Genomic DNA, 22,893 nt, shown 5'->3' on the forward strand with positions numbered 1-22,893 from the left:
TCATCACACACGTCATAGTTGAACAATGTCAAGAAAAGTGGTAGAAAACACGAATGGAAAGAGAATACAGCAACAAAAGATACCCTGTACTGTGGTCAGCCAGTCCGGCTGGTTGTAGTGCTCAGAAGCAATGGTCAGTGTGTTGAGGAACACCAAGATGATGACGAGCCAATAAAACGTCACGGACTTCACAGCTGCGCGACACTTTCTGCGGCAGAACCGGTTCCACCTTCGCCACTGACGGCTGGGACACAAATAGTTCCACTTCAGGATGCATATGGACGCCCGTGTTTAGGAGAATTCCATTCAAAATCCAACTTAAAATGCTACAATAGAAACTCATTTTGGAATTAACTGACATTTGAAGTCATGTGTATGTATTTAATTTTTTATGTTACGTAGAGGGTTATACAGGAAATAACGTGACTACACAATGAACAACAGTGAAATACAAATGATGAAGAGGAACTGATAGATGTTTGGTTAGTAAACAGGGAAACACAATGATGAAAGCGAGGTAACATCGGGATAAAGACTGATTGGTCAGATATAAAACATGACAAACATCAGGTCAATGACAATAAATTAATTCAAAACATTGAGGATCTGAGCAATTCAAATGCGAGGTGAAAAGGACTCATGCAAGATGAGCTTTAATCAATAAATAAATGAAAGAGGAATGCATCAACCATGCGGGGTCAGACGGTACCACGGTACTAACCTGCACTTTGACTTAGTAATTTTTTGACTGCGGAGGATAAAAAGTGAGGCAACTTAAAAAACGGCAGCAACAGGTGAATTTGTGCACTCTGTGTTTCACATTATTATTATTATTGTTATGTACAACAGCCATTGTGTCTATCGACCATCCTTTATTAACCCTCTTTTAATTAGATCATCATAGCAACAATACTGCTAGTCCCACTCACCATAGCGGCCCACAGCAGGGGGATTTATTTTCCTCTCCGTTGTGATTCTCTGTGTTTGCAGACTCGGTCTCGCTGGGCATACTCGCTGTGGTATCACACACACACACGGACACACACACACAGTAAGTTGAGACAAAAGGTGCCACGGTAACAAAGCAGAAAAACAGGTTGCCCCAATGAATTTCAAATTATACTAGATTTCCATATTGACACACATGCCTTTTTGGTTTGGCTTGATTTTATAAAAAAAAAAGAAGAAATCTCTCATTTTAAACAGATATTACAGTGAAACTAACTTAACTGAGACTTAACTGGAAAAAAAACAATTCTTGTGAGCCTTTACAACACAATAAACTTCTTCCCGTCATGTTACACAAAGCTCATAGTTGAAGCCCAACCACCGGAGAAACAAAAATGCAGGTTTCTGCATCGATCCAGTCACAGTGATGCTGACAGACCTGAGTCAAATTACACTTTGTAAATGATTTTTGTAATTTTTTTTAAAGCATCTCTTTAAGTGGAAACATCAGCATGTAAACATTCTGACTCATATAAAAGAGTTATGTGGTTGGATTTGAAATCTTTTTAGTACTGACTTTGACTACTGCATTGTTCAGTTGACATATTTGATTGTCCTATTTGGTTCAGGTCTGTATGCGTATGCATATATTGGAAATATTATATAATGTACAGGCATAAAACATTTTCTTTATAGATGACAAATGAAAGGAAAATGATTGTGATTGGAAGAGAGATTTGTACACAAATACGTTAACTATAAATTTTAGTCCACCCAAAATATAATTTAGAAAGAGCTAACATAAGACATTAACATGAATCTGTTAATAAGTTTTACTTCAACATTTATACAATGTTTCTCAGAATCAGCTTTATGTTACATGGAATTTAATTGCAATCATCCTATAAATAATGCTGTTGTATGCTCATATATACATATATATATATATATATATATGTATATATATATGTATATTATTATATGTATAATATTTTCTTGATTTGTGTTTATTGTATGTACTGTGTATGTACATTGTGAGCACATGTAACCAGTGTCAATATGCATCAACATACATGGGAAATAGCTGATTCTGATTATGAGGATGCAATATTAAAAGTGTTCGCAAACATCTAATTTCACACAGAATTTGCATGACATTGACCGTAAAGGGCATTACTCATTTTAAGTCATAGTTTTTGAGACATACCGACATTTCTTGCCTTTTAAAGTGATAATGCCTTTTGAGAGTGATAATGATAAACATTACACAAGTTCATATCATTTTCAAAATGAATGGCAATCTCTCTTGTAACATTCACGTTATTGTTCCTTAAAATAAAAGTACACTTTCTGTGTCATAATTTGGTATTCGGTACACATCCCCCTCACTGTGACATGGAGGCCGGAGCACATTTTCCTCCAGCAGCCTTTTAACTGTTATAACACACAAGTGTTGCTTAATTTAACTAGAAAGGCTGTTTGCTGCTGGAGGACAATGCGTTTAAAGGTCGATAATGAGGTGCATTTGCTCCATGAAGATGCGGATGGTAAGGATTAAACAGGGAATAATGCGAGACGGGGCATGCAAACACAAAAGCATAAGCAAAGCACATGCAAGCAGAGGCGTCCTCCACGACAAAGATGAAATGGCTCTTGTGAACATGCGCAAAGAGGCGCACACTCCCAGACACAAACGCATTTACCCTGTGTCTCTGTGGACTGAGTGAACCAGCCAAACTTTCCTTTCTTCTTCTCAGTGAGGTCAGCCAGAGTGACCCCTTGGAGATACCAACATGCAGTTCACACAGCCAGACAGCAGAGGAAGCAGTGAGTCAGTGCGGAACAAGAGAGACAGCTGCAACACAAACTACAGCACAGACACAGCTAGCAGAGACACCTGTTAACTACAAGATAACACTGGTGAGCAGTAGAGGAGAGTTCAGTGAGGCTCCTATGTATCCGCTTAATGCAGATAAAGCGTTAATGACTTAAAACAAGGAAGTGTGATTACAGAAATGCCATTTAAATGTTTGAGGTACTTTGGAAACACAGTGGGCCAGACATTGTCCACATGTGAGTGTTTACTGTAAAATGTCTCACTCAATAAATATATCTTGCTCTCAGTTCTCAACTAAATAACACCACTATATCAGCCTTTAAAATCCCCTGAATTTTAGGGGTATCATTTCTGGAGACAGTGCTAATGAATACAATATTACACCGGATTAGTAGAAAAAACGCCTTCAGAAAAGAAACAGAAGATAGAAAGCAGAGAAGAGTACAACAACTCGCAAAAAGATAAAGACACAATAGGGAGAAAAGGGAGAAAGGGGAGAAAGAGAGGAAAAACTACTGTTAGCAGCATTTTCACAAGGCTCAAAGTCACTGCGGGAGTCAAGGAGAGAACGTTAGTGCGTTGCCTTTGGTGTCTACAACAAGAGCAGCAGAGGTAGAAGCAGGGCAATTACTGGAGGATGTACAGACTGACAGGTAACGCTTTAAAGGCACTGCAGCACAGAATTACAGAATCAAATCTACCCACACCAATTACCCAGAATGCAACTCTTTCGCCAAACTACTGGGTGTGAGAGTCATGTGAATCGAGATTGTAGCTGCGAGCAGCATCAAACCTACAAAGTATATTTGTGCTCAAAAAGGCATTATTGACCTGGAATATAAAGTATCTGCAGACCCATTCATCAGTGGGTATGAAACGGAAAAGCCTGAAGGAAAAATATTAATGTCACCACCATGTCAATGACAGTGAGGTAGAGTCCTATACGCAGACTTAAGAGAAAAAGCCAAAGGCCAAACAATGTTAGAAAACGTTTTTCTGAGCATCGTCACCATCTCAGCCAAAAAAGTTAATCCTAAGTTAATAATGATTGTAGAAATGGCCTTTTTTAAAGAGAGAACTGCATAGCTGCACCCAGACCCTAACAGGACTAGCGGTGCACATGCACGCTGCTGTCAGCTCGGTGAGTGTTATATTGTTTTTTTATGGCAAGATTGTGTGACGTGTCTTACACAATGTTTTTGCGACCATTGCCTGCATGTCGCACACTGTTTTTGTTCCAACGAGGCGTGTTTGAAGCTCCCCTGGATGTGGTGGGGTTGTGTTCGTTCAATTGAACAATACAGCAGTGGTTGTTGCAAACACACCTGACTGAGGTCTGCACTCTACTGAGCGGCCCTTCAAGTGATTAATGGAAATGTAGTTTAACAATTTCTGGATTGCTTTGAAGAGTACCATACATGGCCTTGCATAAGGAGAACACACTCAATGATTAAAGCTGCACTATGAAGAGAGAACTTGAAGACGTGATGTGGTTTTTCATAACTGCAGTTTTAAAAAATCTGCTATGAAACCACCCACAACCTATTTCATCAGTTATACAATCAATTCATTACTTAATAATACATTTATGCAAAATTATTACGTACGTACACACACACACACACACACACACACACAAAACTGAACTTCCAGAGCTACTTCTGTGTTGTCATGGCAACGGCACGCACAAGGCCACGCCATAGATTGGACCAGAATCCTTGCACTGCTGCCACCCACTTTCTTTATGCTTTAAATGAAGTCGCCGCCATGGCTGATGTCACAGTTTTCCTTTTTAGAGTCCAGTAGCACTAAAGCATGAAAATAACCTTGCACATATGGTAGGTATAGTATTCATGACCTAATGCACTAAAGTAATATAAGGGTATTGTAAAATACCCAAACAGCACACTGTACAGTATTATGTTTGCTTCATTCAATAACAACTCATTTTGCCAGAGAATTAGATTGAGAAATTTCAGCGGGAAAATGTCTCATTTTTGTACAATAACTGTTTTCTGGTTTGTTTCCTTATTAAGATACCGTATATAATATTTGTAGTATCTGTGTGTGGTATCTGCAACATACAACACTGTCTCTTTGTACTATATTCTATTGTGGCTGTTTGTCATCAGTGAGTGAAATCCGTCAGCATTTCAGTGTTATTTGGCCCCTCTTCACTTGAAAAAGCCGGTCGACATACACTGTAATTGTGGAGGAAAGTCACGTGTTACTAGGGGAGCCGGAGCAGTTGGTCCTCGATACACAGAATATTTCCTTCATGATACATGAAAGGCAAAGCATCAGTGAGCCTATCTGAGTGAAAACAACAACAGATGGATGAATAATGGTTTTCCCTCCTCACCTGCCTCCTTTCACTATCAATGAGACAAAGGCAACATGCAACTTTGTGTGGAGGCAGAAGAGTTTGGGGCTTTAACTCATATTTCTGTTTGCATTCTTCATTTATCTGCTTTAGAAAGGAGTAGAAGGACACAATTTATTCAATTCAGGAAACTCACGGTTACGCTTGCCCTCCTCGTCCCCCTCCTCCTCGTTCTCGGGGTCGATGTCCTCCGCCTGGGTGATCCAGTCCAGGTAGCCTTTCAGGTCCTCCTCCAACTGCTGCTTCTCCCGTAGCTTCTGGAAGTCTCCCCGAGCCTTGGCCTTCTCTCGCTCTTTGGAAAACTCTCTGGACAGGGCAGAGCAGACGATGTCCAACCGGACTCACAATACTGTCCCCCATCAGAACACACACCGAAGCAGAAATCTGTCCTTCATCTGAGCCATCTTCATCTCGAGAAAAACAAACGAAGGCTCCCTTAAAACTTACCCGCTCAACACACCCAAAACCAAGTTGAGAACAAAGAAGGATCCAAAGATGACCAGACTGACAAAGTAGACCCAGGGCAGTTCAAAGCCCATTGCATCATTCATCTAGAGAGAAACACAAGGAGCGGAAATATTAAAACATGGTTTATTCACATGTTTTGCTGTATATATTCTGTAATTCTATAATTGCATCCAATACCGTTTTCCATATAACTTATAGTAGTGAGCTGATCTACTTGGCTCTACTTGCTGATGGTTTGATCATCAAACACCTCAACTAACCTGCATCTTTTCAAACCACATGCATTGTAGATTGTATTTATGGCCTCTGATTGCTCCGGGTATTTATAGTTTACTTCCAGACAAAATATATGTTTGAATTAAGTAATCACATCTACTGCAACAAACACAATTGTTTATTTTTTGTAGTGCAAGTACATCTTAGGCAGCCATAGGGAGCTATAACTCCAGTTCTTTAAATAAAATCAAAAATGGGGTCAGTTCGAAGTTCATAATGTCCTTCGGATGGAAAGAGATCTACAAACAACAACAACCAACAGTGAAGCAGGAACAGGGACCACGAGGGGGCCCAACGCCTGGGTTAGAAATGAGTGGAGGAAGTATTAGAGGATGACGTGTCTTTTACTAATGAGGATGTGGTTATCAACCTCACTACAGAGCTTAAGTGCACTTTCGTCAAGCTGTTTGGCAAAGAGAAAGTTGATGGTTGACGTGTGTCCATTCATAACCACACAACAGGCTTTTTACACGGCTCCATATAACCTCTACAAGCTTGACACTTAACTTTTTGTTTTCCCACACATGCATGCATGCACTTAATACTCCAGTTACTTCTGAAAATAACCTCCCACCAGTTTGCATGAAAGGGGTAATTTGATGATTTGTCTCTGCCAGCTACAGCACAATATGGCCCATATATTGAAGTGATTTCTGCTGAAAAGGTCAGAGGTCTGTCAACCGAGCTATCTATCGTTCTGTGAGGCCTGTCTCCTTTTTTCATTACTTCAACAGCAGTATTAGCATGTGATTGCCATGGCAACACAGAGTCTGTGAGGGAGAGAAAACGGAGGAAACATAAAGGTTCATTACTTCATAGATGAGGGTCTCTATCAATAAAATGATGTGGGTGGATTCTGAATAAACCTCATTCTGATTTGGGCTTCAATGCTGAGTGTTTTGTGTAATTAAAAGCTGTTCACTCTTGCTGATGAGAAGCTAAGGATTTTGATGAGGATGTTAAAGTGAGCCTGCTTTGTTTATTAAACTGAAAAAATAATGAAGGTTTAGGCTCAGACTACGGCTCTCATTTAGGATTGATTTGTGAATATTGTGAGCTTGATTATTCTAGGAGAGAAATTGAATGTCATGTAATATATTAAGAGTCAGTACTAAGTTGTTTTTTGTAACTCAAGGATTTTAGTTCCACTGTATCATTTATCTTCAGACATGTTGTGTATGACTCTCTTTGACACTTTATTTGTATCCATGTTACGCAACAAATAATGAAATGGTAACACTTGTTGTGGAAAGCTGCTCTACGAATAAACTTGCCTTGCCTAATCAAGGCACATCATGACACCTTTATGTCACGTATTTAATAACTTAGTACCAACACCACTTCAAATATTATATAATTCAAAATAAGGAAATTCAATTCCTTTGCCAAAAAATAAATACATCTATGCAGGTCACTCATAAACCCTGTATTTCACAAGTTTTAACTAAACTAGAAAGTCTCTATCTATTTTGAATAAAGCCTTCTTATATGGGCTTCATCAGTCGCTTTGATGCACAATGGCAGATTACCCAGTAGAGAACGTCAGTCCAGCCCTCCATGGTGATGCACTGGAACACAGTGAGCATGGCAAACAGAAAATTGTCAAAGTTGGTTATGCCGTTGTTGGGTCCTTGCCATCCCTCTCTGCAAGATGTACCATTGAGCAGGCAATGACGGCCGTGCCCTGAAACCGCACATGGCGTGGCCTCTTCTTCTGCGAGGGCGCCTGAGGGGCACAAAGTCAGACACGTGAATCAACAAATCCAAAGAGGGTTTTAGGACAACAGAGGCTAACAAAAATACAAAGCTATCTGCTCAAGAAGAATTATAAAACTGGTCTTGGTTTCACTATTCAATCATCTCCTTTTACTGGTTATCGTCCACATTGCCTCCTGTTACTATTTCCTTAATTTGACTGTATTCATTTGTCAAAATGTGCACTTTTCTTTTCTCCTACTTAGTTTATCTTGTGTTCTGTAAGAGCATTTATCTTGCATATTTTATGGAAAAGTCTTCTGAAATAAAAGTATGACCGTTACAATTTGAATAATTCCTTTATAAGAAGAGAATAAAACCCAGTTATTTCAGCTTATTACAATCAGACCACACGCAATCAGCAGTTCATACGTCCCTGAAAAAAGTCCTGTGGGTTACTTTTAGTACTAAATGTTTTGTCATCATGCATCATTATGAGGCCATTACAGACACACATACACAGCCAATGCGCTCACAAGATCTACCTCTACCTCTCCTTTGACACACACATCTACGCATCTATTGTTTTGTAGTGGACACAAAGTCACCCTCCATCCAGACGTATGACAACTACGTCATCACTAAGTGGCTTGCTCACAGCAAAGAGAGCAGACACGAGCGAGGGGGGATTAAAGGGAGCTTTCAGCTCGCACGGTCAGGGACACTCAACTTCATTTTACAATACTCCTGACATCCACAAGAAACACGTCAAAACAGAAAGACAGGTAAATCAATAAATGTATCTTTACTCTTATAATAATAATATTCCTGCCATGTGGCAGTTTTGGTACAATTATTTTTATTGACAGTCTAGATCTGCTTGCACAACATTTTTAGTGTAATTCATTTAGCCAAAAAGAAGATAAAACACACAGCCTAATGAAAAGACGTTAAAGAAGAATATAACAGATATATCACTCGTAATATTTTTAAATTTTCATTACATATTGCGATGCTACTGTCCTTTTGGTCACGATAGCCCGGTCGTGAAAAATCTGATATTGAGAAAGCCTTAGTTTGGAGCAATGCTAAAGCAAAGGTCAAGCCTGTTTACATCATAGTCCAGTATCAGTCATCTAATCACTGGACTAATCCACCCATCTGTTGTTCTGTTTTCACCGGCTCGCCACCATTCACATTCAGGGAACATGTGTTCATTCATTCACAGGGATTAAATCAATGAGACGTATATCCTGTTCATACTGTAGTGTGGAGGAAGGACTCCATTAAAAAGGATAAAAATAAAGGAAAATATGAAATGCACAAGGTCTCTTGGCTGAACAATGTGACACAACAAAATGATACCAGAAGTAAATGAAATCAAAAATGTAAAATAATACTGCAGGGCACTACCATACCTGTTTGCATCATACAGGTTGCATGCATTTTGCCAATGAAGAGCTCCAGGCCGATGATGGCGTAGATGATAATGACAAAGAGGACCAGCAGAGCAATGTGAAGCAGGGGAACCATTGCTTTAATAATGGAGTTTAAAACCACCTGTAAACCTGCAAAGGGAACACATGACAGTAACATAAACGTGTTGTGCACTACCGAATTCTGAGGTCCAAATGAGAAAACTAGCAACAATGTATTCGTTCCTTATTTTAATAAACAGAACTTGAATATGGGTTCATGTATGCCATACCCACTCAAAGCTATCAGTTATTGGAAAAGCATGGCATTATCTGAGTCTCTATAATCATACAATGGACGAAAAAACAAACCAGGAAACAAGCCAAAATATCACAGCTTAATTAAACTGCACAGCACCCCGCAGAGACAAACGGTAAACCACATTAGAACCGAAATGTCGTAGACGCTCAGTCCATCTCCCCAAAAGTCTTTCCCTCCAAGGGACGAGTGGACAAAAGCAAAGCATTAGTGTATTAACCCTGTTCCTCAGGCAAGCCCAACGATGCAATTTTAGTACTTGCGTTCAACCAATACCAATAAATGGGAAGAAATCTACATGAACTTAAATATTGTATTTTATAACAAAATGTTATTTTGTTCCCTAAAATTTAAGCAGCTATATGGAATTCAACTATTGATAATTGTGTTATGTACAATAATCGTTATATTATTATTAAAAAGCAGCAACCAGAGCGCACTGAGTGTTCCGCTCCCTGCACGCATTGACTGGGTGGGCGGGGCTACCAGCTCTCACACGTGCAACAGGCAGCTGTCACTCACATAGGGAGACATGTCCTCATGAGCAGGAGCTGTTGACCACCGTCCTCGGCTTGTTGAAAATAAAGATGCCAGAAGTGACTAAATACTTCGGGTACAAAGTATGTTTTATTTTACGCATTTTTTTGGTCTCAAAAAAAGGAAATGTCCGGATAAAAGAGGAGGTCTGCTTGGTCCAGCGTTGCACTTGCTTGATGTTTGACTGTTAGGAAAGTTGTTGTCAAGCCAACAAACACAGCTACAGGCTGCCATCTCTCACGGTTTCCCCGTGTAACACACACGCTTTTGCAGGTTTTCACACGCACTTCACGCCACACATCCACTTTCCTACGCGCTGGTTCATCTCCAACCTCGCCGACGGTAAACGGCGGATCTGTATCTATGTGTCTACTACTGTATGTGTGTAACTATTCGCCGCACGTAGCGTTCAAAGAAGCCGACGCGAGAGCACTTAATAGCAGCATCAATGTCCACGCGCGTTATAACCAGCTGCTAACATCGCTAACGAGGGGTCTTGCTAGCGGCCAAACTTAGTGAAACCTCGCTTACTTTGTTTATGACAAACAAGTCAACAGATGCGCCACTTACCGTCTGCGAGGTCGTAATAAATCACATGTGTGGCGTGAGTGCGTGTGAAAACACGCAAAAGCGTGCGTGTCCCACTGGGAAACCGTGAGAGATGGCAGCCCTGTAGCTGCGTGTGTTGGCGTGACAACAACTTTACTAAGAGTCAAACATCAGCAAGTGCAACACGAGACAGAGCAGACAGCGAAAAAGTTACTGAATAGTCCAGCAGAAATATATACATGCGAAATGACCTACAATTTCATCATGAGGTCAGAATGCTCACAAAATTGTACCAAATAATACCCAATTGATGCAATTTTCATAGTGTTTTTTCAATAAAGGGGAGAAATTTCCCTTTAATTATGTGTCCATTTTTAATGTACCCAACCCACATAGCATTGGTTTTTTTCCACCTCAAACAGACATCTGTGAAATGATGTAATTCATACTTATGGAAATAACTATGTAGTCATAGTCAGATACGGACAATAGGCCTACATAGCCGTGTCTAATCAATGCTATGATCTTACCATGTCATTTTCATTAATATCGTGCTGTGGGCTAATACAAAAAAGAAAAGAAAAAAGCTGTGCAACGAGCTGGTAAAAAGGGAACCTTACAGATGTTTTATTTATTACTATCATAGATAAATAGTCCAGTGTTTTACTTGTGGTATTATATCGAAAGTATTGGTTATTGTAATATTTTGGCAGGTATGGTATCAAAGTCATAATTTTGGTATTGTGACAACCCTAATTCAGAGCTTTAGAGACTCAGCTCAAAAGCCCAGACGCACTTGGCTTTTTTTTTTCTTCTGTTGACTGACTTCCAACCTGTGTGGATGTGTACACACTTGGCTTGATTGACAGATGTCTACATCTCCCTCGTTAGCTGTATCAATACATTTTTTGTCCTTATTTAGAGCCTACCCAGAATTTGCTGACCGTGGCCCATTTCAGATGTCTGGTATTCATGTTGGCTCGGGGTGCATATAGGACCACCAAACGGCAAACTGAATAAATCCCTATATAGTATGTGCAAGTAAAAAAATAAGGACAAATAACTAAAGTCTAAACTATTTAAGAGGTAAAAGTAGCGTTGTGTTAACTCACTAGGAACTCCAGAGACAAGGCGAAGCGGTCGAAGCACTCGAAAAGCTCGAAGGGCCTTGACATCAAACCCCCCAGGTTTGCCTCCAGACTGGCCGCCAGAGTCAGCGTCTTTGGTTATCATCTCCAGGACTACACTGAACAGACTGATGGACAGGAGAGAGCAGTGTTAAGGGTTAGGGTTAAGGGAAAGGGAGGTGAGGTAGAGGAGAGCAGGGACAGAGCAGGGCTCATAAATGTGATGAGGCTTTTGATAGGTACATATGATTCTTGCACCACGGTGTACTCACCCTACTATGACGATGACAAAGTCCAGCATGTTCCAGCCGTTTCTCACGTAGGAGTTTTGGTGCATGACCAGACCGTAAGCGATGATCTTCAGAAATGTCTCTATAGTGAAAATGATCAGAAAGGCATATTCCACTGTTTCCTGTGTGGAGAGAGGGAACAAAGAACAAAAATAGAAGAAAACTCTTTAATCGTGTACCTTTACTGGAGAAATTCGCAATGAGCCAAATAATGTGGATGGGGGGGTCGCTAGAAGAGGAGACAACGAGACAAGAACCTATAAGATACAACAACAAAGAAAACAGTTCCCTGATTATCACAACAGTTGGCATGGCAACTATTTTTATTTTTGTCAAGGCAAATAGAAAAGTATCATCGACTTGACTTTGATCAGATCAACGGCCTCCTGCTCCTGAGTACTGAAAGAATTAAAACCATCTTTAGTGCCATAATTTAACATTCTATTGTTACAGACGTTAACATACAGTGCAGTCTTTAAGATGTGTTGTGAGTCATAGTTTTTAGCTGACACTGAAAAGACAATGTTTTTTTTAAAAAAACTCAAGGTTTTCATCCAGCAGCAGCACTGTGAAACATGTCAAACCCAGAGAGATGTGGGTGGAGAAGACCTGTGTGAAATGATGCCTTATGCCTTGCTCCACTTCATGACGCAGTAACCCTCCTCAGAAACACAGCACAGCAAGTCATGCATTTTGAGTATTGAGCATGCATGAGTAGTTTGGAATAAAAGGAAGCACTAAGTACTCAACATGACCAGCGATGGACATTGTAGATAAACAGAAAAACAAAAAGATGTGACAGTGTTACCAGCACTGCTTGATTCACATCATAGAGGCAAAATGCAGCACAAAAACAGAAAGCGGTGACCACACAGTATAACAAATATATATATTTCAGTGCAGAAAAATAAATAAAAATTCTTCAATCATATTGTACTACATTCTGCTGCATCATCAGCATGTTTCCATGGCAACACTGTCTTGTGACCAAAACAGGTCCCTGAATTTGAACATATCCAGATACATCTATTGTTACTCTCCTACATGTCTCTCCCTGTCTCCCCGTGTCTCTCCCCCAAAACTCTCTCCCTTTCTATCCATCTATGTCTCTTTCTGTCTCCCTCAAGGCAAAAGGTTAGTCTGCAGATTGAAGGACCATTAAGCAAAGCACCTCTTGATTTAAAGGACACAAACACAAAGGCTCACACAGACACATTCATTCCCACTGAAAGACACTGACGCTCAGACATCCACCCAAGTGGGCGAGAGACCACACACTTCCTAATGCCCTTCCCCCACTCCCGGCTTTGCAAAATAATTAGCAGTAATAATAACTAAATAATCCTGCTGCTTACTAAATGTACAAATCACTATTACATTCCTTTTATCATCAGCAGAAAAGGCCCAGATTCTTCAGATCAACATCTCGGCTGCAATCTGGATGTTTATTTTTCCACAGTGGCCCTGTGTGTGTTTGGCTGCTGGTCGTTCTCCGGTGTCTAATAGGTGGGCGACTGTTCAGGTCAACAGACACCACAACGCAGTGCTGTTTAAAACTGATAAAGAGCCTCCCAAGCACAAACACACACACACACCTGCCTCCATCTGACATTCTTGCTCAATGCTACCGTTATGTACTCAGGTCTGAAATGTCCGCTCCTCGGCTTAGTGAACAGCTGATAAAGAGTATGTGCGTATGTATGAATCTGCTCAGCCATCATACTAATAGCTTTCCAGTGAAAGGGCTGCAGTATGATAGCGTTGCTATGAAGTCGTTGTAGGAAGAGCTGTTATTACTGTGGTTAGTTCAGCCTGCACTGTTAATTGCTTTAACTGAGTGAGCGCACCATAGTTTAACATTTTAAGTATTAATACAGAGGAGAAAACACAAATGAATGCACTGTTGCAGAGAAAAACGCTCATCAATTCTTAACAGCTCCGTAGCGCAGAATATTTTTAGAATAATCAAATTCAGCAAACTAAGAAACCCATCAAAAACTAATTTTGCACTAAACCCGATTTGTGCTGATGTCACATCCCCTTCCCTCCTCCCTGCAGGGAGTACGGTTATGGATTCAATAAGTATAAGCAGAGTCTTTGCCCTCTGCCCTATTACATACCCCCTGATGGCTTTAATACTCGTGGCATGATGTTACATAACAAACGTTGAGTTTCTTTCATTTCTCACATGGTTTCCTTTTGTGAGTGAGTGTGGTGAGCAGCACGTGGCGCTGGGTGTCAGAATAATTGTGGGTGGGGGGGCGGGGCGTGCTGATCAGGAGGCGTAATGAGAGAGAGACGCCATGGGCCACCTGAAGCCTTGTCAACCCTGGTCTCTGCAGGCGACCCTTCGTTCTGTTAGAAGTGGGATGGAGGCTGCGAAACGCAAGGCCCGTGCTGGTATCCTGAACCACCAGAGAGAACCCTTTTTATTTTATTTTGTTTTCCTTAAGCCGCTTCCCAAAAGGATGAATTCAAACGACCTATTTCCTCAGTCCAAACCCAGTGAAGACCAGCACAGTGCATCGCAGTAATCTCCTTCTGTGCTTGTAACACAGCTATGATAGAGATAACGTTGCCATGGAAATCGGGCTTTTTTCATGTGTGGGCAGAGGACGAGACTTGAAGTTGGAATACTTAAGACAACTGCCTTTTGTACAGCACCCATAGTCTGGTACATGGGGAGGTTTTTTTGTAAAATTTTCCAACCTATAAAAGCCAACAAGTGCCTAAACTCGGGGCTGCAAACATAAAACGTGAGTGACCAAAGATCATTTAAGTGGGGTTTAGCAGTTCATTTGCTTTGTCTGATGTAAAAACATATTCCCAGTACATTTAGGATCTAAATAACTAATGATTGTGTGTGCTGGGGGTCTTTTATAAAAAAACATTACTCACTCAACAGTCAAAACCACATAAAAGAAGCAAACATGTGTTTGATTGTTTTTACCTTGGATGTCCAGCACTCGTCCTCACAGTTATTGCATAATGTTATTCTAATTAAAGCTCCATTCAGGATCAACCCACAAAGCCCAAATTTGGATTTACTGGCTTCTGATGTTTTTCTACACTCAATAATTTCCACCGGTTGCGTTTGTCATGAAAGCAGGAGGACTAAGTGCATTTGCTCTTCTTACCCTATAACTTTACCTTCCCCCTTTGCTTTGGGATACTGACCCACAGCACAGCACAGGCCCAGGGACACATAACGACGAAGCTTAAGTGATTTAAGAGGGAGCAGTGCTTCCTGTAATCTACCAAAATCTTTTGGGCGCTGGACAAGAAATGTGTGTTGCTGAAGCCAAGAGAGCTCACAGTCTCTGCCGAGGAGAGAGACAAAATGTCCAGATGATGTTTAGGGGAGGGGGCTGTGGTGCATGTTTTTAGTCAAGAGGATTCAAAGTCTGTAAAAAAAAAAAAAATAAACTCAGGGTGGTGCTGTTCATATAGGAAAGGTCTTATCCTGTCAATCCCCATGAATGTATTGATCGACCTATCAGCCTGGCTGAACCACAATCACCACTTGAGATTGAGCTGTACGACTCTCCTGCACTCAGACATCAACATGATATGATAAAGAAAGGATCTGATCAACTCAATCAGAGCAGAGGAGAAAAAGAAGGGAGTGAGTAGATGTTCACGGATGATCTGTCTGTAAACTAAACGATAAATATGAAAGATAAATACAGGTAACGCACCCTATTCCATTGCAAGCTTGTTTTGTATATTTGTCGTTTTTGCTGTTACTTGACTGTACATCAGTCTGTAAAATGGTAGAGTATACAACTGTGTTCTCCAATAAAACAAGCGGATGGTGAGTTACTCTGCAAGTGCCACATTATGCTGTGTGAATCTTCGCAGTTATACCAACAACTTAATATGTTGCAATATCCCACATCTAATTAATTATCTGAATGTGATTGCATCTGTCTAATTCTGTATTTGCTTTTCTACTCTCATCAGATAGGCTAGTACCATACAGTGTTTTGCATTAGCAATGTAGTACTCAAGATATGTTTTGGATCTATTGACTTAAAATAAATAAGTTTTGCCATTGAATGCAAGTGGCAAGGATTATTTAGGCAGTTATTGGTCTAGTGGTCAATGATTGGTTTTGAAAAAGATCCACATCTTCAGTATATAAATATATCCCACGCTGGTTAAACCTTAATCAAAATGTAGTTAGTGCTTCAGGAAGAAAAAGAAGAATACAGTTTACACATTGAAATTAAAATTTTGTATTATACGATTCGTAAAGAATAAAAAGATTTGACCTTCATAAGGTAAGTAAATTGCCTTGTCACTGTGTAGTGTATATTCTCCCAATAAAATGTGTATGTGACTAACAAAACCTAAATCCATTGAAAAAATCATGCACAAACGTATAAACAAGCAGAAATAATTCAAGATACGTGGAAGTGATATTTAATGGATGAACTGAAGCTCAGCCAATTAAATGCTCCTGCAGTATCCAGAGAATATTAAAAGGATTTAAACGATCGACCTGTAAACCTTACACTTGAAAAATGTTTTAATTAAGTATTAAAATGGTGTATGTTTTAACAACAGGCTGTTTGTTATTGTTTTGGATTTACTGCACACTTTCAGACTGAACCTCCAGACTACTGGCACTCAACTTAATTTCACCTCAACAAATCTATTAGAATCATCATCAATTTGTCTGGATGAGCAGTGCATCTTATTCTGAGAACAGCAATCATGGAGACATTATGATTTGGGGGTGAGAGAAAATCACAGAAAGAGGGGGGGGTTATATTATGGGCTGGTTTGTTGACTGTTGACAGTTGTACATTAAAAAAGTGACGTTCTGCAGATGACCACTGTGCTGACATTTTCTTTTCTGTCCAATCGTTCATGCAAACTGTGTTTTCAGCACTGCCTGATCTGCTATGTGTTTTTCATGTGACTGTATTCCCCCTCTGTGTGTGTGTTTGTGTGTGTAGGTATGCTTAAATTGATCAGAGCCAGGAGCTTCACACACACACACACACACACACACGCACACACACACACACACACACACACACACACACACACACACACGGCAGATGCGGGATCACGCGATGTCACTACCCACATTGATGATAACACCAGCTGACATAACACTCGATGCCATGTGGCCTCAGCGTGTGTGTTTGTGTGTGTTTGTGTTCAGTCTAACCCGGTCATCCTTCACCCCACCCAACAGGTACTGTATCCTCCCTTAATCCTCTGTCTGTGAGCAAGCGCTGCAATCATGCCAGGCTCAAGCAAATCTTCATTTTTAGGCCTCAACATTGATTAGCAACAAGTTGCATTAAAGATAAACTAGATTCCAAAGCATGAACAAATCTTTTGCAAAGACAAGAAGAACACAGATTGTCTTCTCTGCTTAGTGCAGCTCTACTGAGGTCTACTCTCCCACTCTGGAGGACTGTAGAACAAGCTGGTGGGATTACGTAGAGAAGTTGACCACCTTTATAAGAGAAAGCTGTAATCCACAGCCAGGCTGCACGGTAGTGATTTTAGTGTGTCGTTTAGCAAGTGTTCACCATCTTAGATCCACATCTAAATTCCACAGCAATCCATAATATATGTAGCTCAGACTGATATTGTCATCCCTTAATCATGGCTAAGCAAGACCACACATGCTATTTTACAAAGATACTGATAGGCAGATCAGACTGCCTATCTTCACATCATGGCAATAAATCACAGCACTATTGGGTGAAATGACAAAAAAACACCAGGTTGTCTTGATGTGTCATTGTCCTCTGCAGGTGTGTGAAGAATAACTCAGCCCACAGAAACAAAGAATCATCTGTTATTGTCAAAAACCTCAGCGTCTCGGTCAGTATCTGCCGACCGACTCGCTCAGAGAAACCCTGGAAGTGTTATGAATATATTTCTGTTGTGTCGGTGTGGGCTGCTACGAGAGTGTGTCAGTGTCATTCTGTCAGTGTGCTAGTGTCTGTGAGGCTGTGTGCATGTCAACGAGTGCATGTAGGTTGAATCAGCCAGGCTGCCAGAGACAAGCTAATCAGCTCCTATTAGCCTGTGTTCCCATTGGTCTTAATAAGATTAATGAGGGCCAGAGAGGCGGACAATGTTCATGCTGATGGCTCCAGAAAACGACCACAGGCTGAACAATAGAGCCACCAACATCTCATCCATAAGTGCTCCTCTTGCTCTAAAAAGACTAATAGGGTGTTTTGCTTAAATCTATATCACCTGTCTTCCACAGGGCTGTTGTGATTGGAATTGATGCTAAAGCCATTCTATGCGTCTAAATGTTGTACATTTGTGTTGTAATATACTCTACGAGTGCCTCATTTCAAAGGCTAAGGATTATCATCAAGGTCATAGAGTACTTCCTGGGCCGTTTACAGAGGATTTAGGTCTCTCTCTCTCTCTCTCTCTCTCTCTCTCTCTCTCTGCGCATGTTCATGAGAAATAACCAACATGGTTGTATTATGGATTTTTCAATGGGACGTCTATTATCTTCCCCTCTCATCGCTGCAGGTTAGATCTGCACATGTTGCATCCATGTGAGGATTTGAAGGCTTTTGTTAAAACAACACAAAACAAAATTGGTACAATAAAGTACTGGTTTCATGTGAGCTTTTAGTTTGGTCTAAATGACCAACAGCTGACAGCAGCTGAGCTTTCACTTTCGGATGTGCAGGATTTTTTGCAAGAAATTAGAAATCACTATGAATCGTCTCTCTTCCCACTGATGTACTTGCATTCACTAAACCACGCAAATTTACAAATCAGTTTTAGAGTTGATTTTGAATGCACACGCAGCATACTGTTTCCACTTTAAACATGTTACATTTGGTTAATTTCTTCCAGCAAGGGAAGGAAGAAAGACTGTTAGAAGAGAAACACAGAGACGTGATGTATATTGTCAGCTTCCCACCTCTCTTCTCCAGAATGTCTGTTTCTATCACGTCTCTTCATATTCCTTAGTGTGCTTCTCTTTTTTTATCACCATTGCCATACCTCTCACCTCCAAATAACATCTTGTCCTGTGATCTCATGTTGGATGGAGATGACATAAAATATCAACACAGAGGACACTGTAGCTTCTAGGTGCTAATTATTAAGCTGATAAATCTTTCCGTTTAGTCAAGGTTGAAAATATTTCAGTGTGTATTCATGTTGAATGTGATATATTTTTCAAAACCCTCTATTCTGTCATAGTCTCGTAACACAGCAAACACACAAGCAAAGGTTTAACCGAAACATAAAATGGGATCCTTTTAAACATTTTGCTGAGAGCTCTATGCGGAGTCAAATCTAGTTCATAGTTGCTTTCATTTTATCCCACATAGAGTAAATTATCTTCTAATAGAGTAAAAAATACTCTCAATAATTAACTTTGAGGCAACAGTAGATTTGACTCTATTTAGACTGAGGCCAAATGTTATATTTTCTATCGTAAATTTTTCTTCAATTTGAGTTAAATTTACTTTGATAATTTTACTGTGTAATGCAGGAGCCTCAGATTAAAACCATTTTAATACAAGGAGCCACACTCACTTTTGACCTTTAGATTTTCCACCAAAAGGTTTGGTTTGCATTGGGAACCCAAATGGACCAAAAGTTGATAATGTAGCATTTAATCATTTTTGCTATGATTTTGTAACTATAGTATGTACTTAGAGATGATTGGTGTTGCCAATTAAATGAATAAGGTACGAGAGGCTGTACTTTATCATCCAATAAAGTAACAGTTCGAGGGTGTAGTTGGGCCAGGTCTGATTGGTTGAGAGTGAGTCACTGGGATGCATTATTGAGCGATAATGTACAGTTGCTGTTCACATTGACCTGAAGGTTCCATATCACTCAACGTAACACGTAACAGATTTTGCGCGGCCTTTTTAGCTTTTAGCTCTGTGGCAATCGCCAAAAAAAACCCGGAAATCCCACAAATGATCGTTTTCGGACAATGCGAGCTTTCACAACCAAATGCTGACGCTGTGCGTCGGGCCTAACAACGCCCTCGAACTGTTACATTATTGGACGAAAAAGTACAGCCTCTCGTATCTTATTGCTTTAATATTCAATATGTGAATTTGACTCTTTGGCGCTTACTTACTTAGTTACTTACTATTTGCGTACACTTGCTGCACACGTACCCTTTGGTAACAATTTTTGGTTAATTTTTATAGAAAGAAAACTAAATACATATCACAAAACACTTTCTTATGGATTCTGTGTTCAACATCTGCATCCAACCATTTAATAAACAATAGATTGACTTCAACAAAAAAGCGCTGTATAAAATGAAATTATTATTACTGTCCCTCACTCTCGTTTAGCTGCGTGTCAGCATCGGTCCTGACAGCGTTATTGATTGTTGAGCAGCAAACTCTCGGGGCCTGTGCATTCCTCTTCTCTCTCCTTTCCAACGATGCCCATATAGTGATCTATTTTTAGTTGTGGATATCATGGTCCAAGTGTCAAAGCATGGCCACAAACAGTCAAAGCAGCCCACGTTGAACTGGCTACTTCCTAATGCAGAGTTAGTATTGTAGCTTTGCTATAGAGTGTAAACAGCCACGTGTACCATGACATGGCTTGTAAGTAGTTATGATACAAATATACACACACATTACTGCTGCATATCAAAGTTGGTCAAAGCAGCAGCTGAGTGAGTTTAAACACGTTAAAAACAGATTAACAGCAAATCTAATTCATCAAGAAAGTTCATCTCGTCTCTTCATTTCTCCTCACTTGCTTCACCTATCCTCCTGTCTTCCTCTGTGACTCTCCCCTCGCTCATCCTCTCATCTGCTCGTTAGCTAGGATCTTAACCGCTCCTCTTCTCCCTCTTTGTGTCAGCCCCTTCTTTTCTTTCTCTTGTGATCTAATCACAATCCTCTGCCCTCTTTAGACCACGCTTCTGTTCTCGCTGCTATTTTCTCCATGTATTATCCTCCTCTTTCTCCTCACTGTGCCTTTTCTTTCTCCTGTCGAAACCTTCTCTGATACTCCACAAGTCTCCATGGCCACAGTTGTCACGGCAGCAGGCTTTGCTGTATGCTAAACAAGGTGAAGGAGCAACGCGATGAATATGAACACCAAGCGTTAAAATACATATACAGTACAATACAAAGGAAAACGTTGAATTATGAACAGCAGGGAAATGTAGATCATTTGGTTAATAAATGTATCTTTTACTCCTAAGATCAATTAGTGAAGTTTGATAAATACGGGCAACTGTTGGAAGGATATTTTGTCAGTACCTACAAAAAGAATATGTTTAGGTCTGCCACTACGATGGATAATGTTTGGTTTGGTTTAGGCACAAACACTATTTTGTCGGGGTTAGATAAAACCACTTTAACTTAAGGGCATGAAAGAAAACAATGTTGGTTGTCTGTTGAATTTAAAGTCAAGGGACCATTTTCTCTTGAACCCAGATGCGAACAGAAACAATACATTCTGGTGCACTGAAAGGTTCATTTCATCCATTGTAAACACAGAACTTTGATAGAACAGTAAAATGTTTTTCCTTTTAATGCATGTTAGTTCAAATACTTCACTTTGTTAGGCCTTGAGTCCCACAGCCAAGCTCCCTTCTGTAAAGACAAAAACTGTTGCAAGCTACAGAGAGTTTTAAGTTCTCATTCATCCCACGAGCCATAAACCTGCTTAGCTGTAACACTTAATCTCCGCATCATCATTTCTTGGTCATTCAGTCTCCTGCCACTTTGTATTATTTTTAAAGTTGGTTTTTAATGATAATTATTTGTCATTTGAAAAGTGCAAAATAGAACAACATTTTCAAAGGATGATTAATAACAAACATAATAATGATGATTAATACAGAAAATAGAAACTCATACATCCACACTGAGTTATTAAATGATAAAGTAATTAAAACAAATCTTGAATTGATGCATTCTTCGAATGCAGTGAAAATGGGTTTTTATTTTCATTGTTCACGTCAAACACGACAGCTGGCCGTGTCCATCAAGGACGGGTTCACGCGTGGTACACTAACCTCAGCTTCAATATTTGATTTGTACATCTCATCTTTTCATTGACCGGACATCTATTTGGGTTAAATCCAGCAGAATACTGCGTTTTGAGTTCTTCAGTCTGGAGCACGAGGCTTAGAGCATTAGAGAGAGAGAGAGAGAGTGTGTGTTTAGGTGTTTGTGGACCTTTGGGTGCTAAGCAGTCTGTCCAACAGGCCTCCTGGCATCTGGGCATCTGTCACCCGATGACCTAAAAAACTATAAAGCCTCTGGGCTCCGTTTAAAACACACAAACGCTTGAATAAGACTTAGAGCTGCTCGCGCGTATGTTTGTGTGTCACAGTTTATTGTATTTCTCATTCAAATTAATACCATTTTTACTATTTTTAAAACGTCAGAAAAACCCATTTTCTGATGAGCTTTGCTCTCAACCACTGAAACATCTTCTTCAATTTGATTGTTTACTTAGCAGACTGTGTATTTGTGAGCGTGTTTGCTGTAATTATATAGATGTTCTAAAAGTAATGATGATGATGAGTAAGAGAGGAGAGCGAGCGCTCAGGGAGGGAACGACATGACTCACAATTATGGGACTGCTCTCTTTTAGAGCTGTTTGAACACAGATGTCCTGAGGCACCTTCAACACACACACACACACACACACACACACACACACAAACACACATATGCTGTGGTTACTAAATACATCGATGCTGCTTACAAAATTACAACAAACAACCGAGAAAAGATCACTCAAAGATTAATTTTTTTTGAATGGATGTTTTTGACTCTTAGTCACTCAGGCCTGAAACTCAATATGCTTCTATTAATGACTTTTTCCACAGTGTGACCTTTTGACATGTAACAGCAGGAAAATCCCAGGTGTATTCAACAACGGTAACGATGGCTGCGTTCCCACCAGGAGATCCAACACCTCGATGGAATATGGACCTGAGCCATCGCTAATGTTATCGGTTCCAGGTCTCCTGCTGTGACGAGTCCCGACTGTCTTCAGGGTGGGTGACGTGGATAAATACTGTAATTCTAAATATTTGTT

General features: G+C 40.1%; 1 protein-coding gene across 8 annotated transcripts in view; it reads right to left on the reverse strand.

The window, feature by feature from the left end:
• cacna1db (calcium channel, voltage-dependent, L type, alpha 1D subunit, b) overlaps positions 1-22,893 on the reverse strand; it is a 54,091-nt gene that overhangs the window by 21,252 nt on the left and 9,946 nt on the right. For 4 of the 8 annotated variants that reach the window (XM_037478661.2, XM_037478663.2, XM_037478660.2 and 1 more), the window contains exons 4-13: positions 11,827-11,966; positions 11,540-11,682; positions 9,026-9,175; positions 7,442-7,638; positions 5,616-5,719; positions 5,305-5,474; positions 2,652-2,726; positions 930-1,014; positions 722-748; positions 84-244 (exon numbers count right to left, since the gene is read on the reverse strand). In XM_037478661.2, the coding sequence (XP_037334558.2) occupies positions 84-244; positions 722-748; positions 930-1,014; positions 2,652-2,726; positions 5,305-5,474; positions 5,616-5,719; positions 7,442-7,638; positions 9,026-9,175; positions 11,540-11,682; positions 11,827-11,966 (1,252 nt within the window). The remainder of the gene's footprint in view (positions 1-83; positions 245-721; positions 749-929; positions 1,015-2,651; positions 2,727-5,304; positions 5,475-5,615; positions 5,720-7,441; positions 7,639-9,025; positions 9,176-11,539; positions 11,683-11,826; positions 11,967-22,893) is intronic. The other 4 variants (XM_037478666.2, XM_037478667.2, XM_037478664.2 and 1 more) reach the window with 1 other exon arrangement.

This window comes from Pungitius pungitius, chromosome 1 (assembly GCF_949316345.1).
Source record: "Pungitius pungitius chromosome 1, fPunPun2.1, whole genome shotgun sequence".
NCBI lineage: Eukaryota > Metazoa > Chordata > Actinopteri > Perciformes > Gasterosteidae > Pungitius > Pungitius pungitius.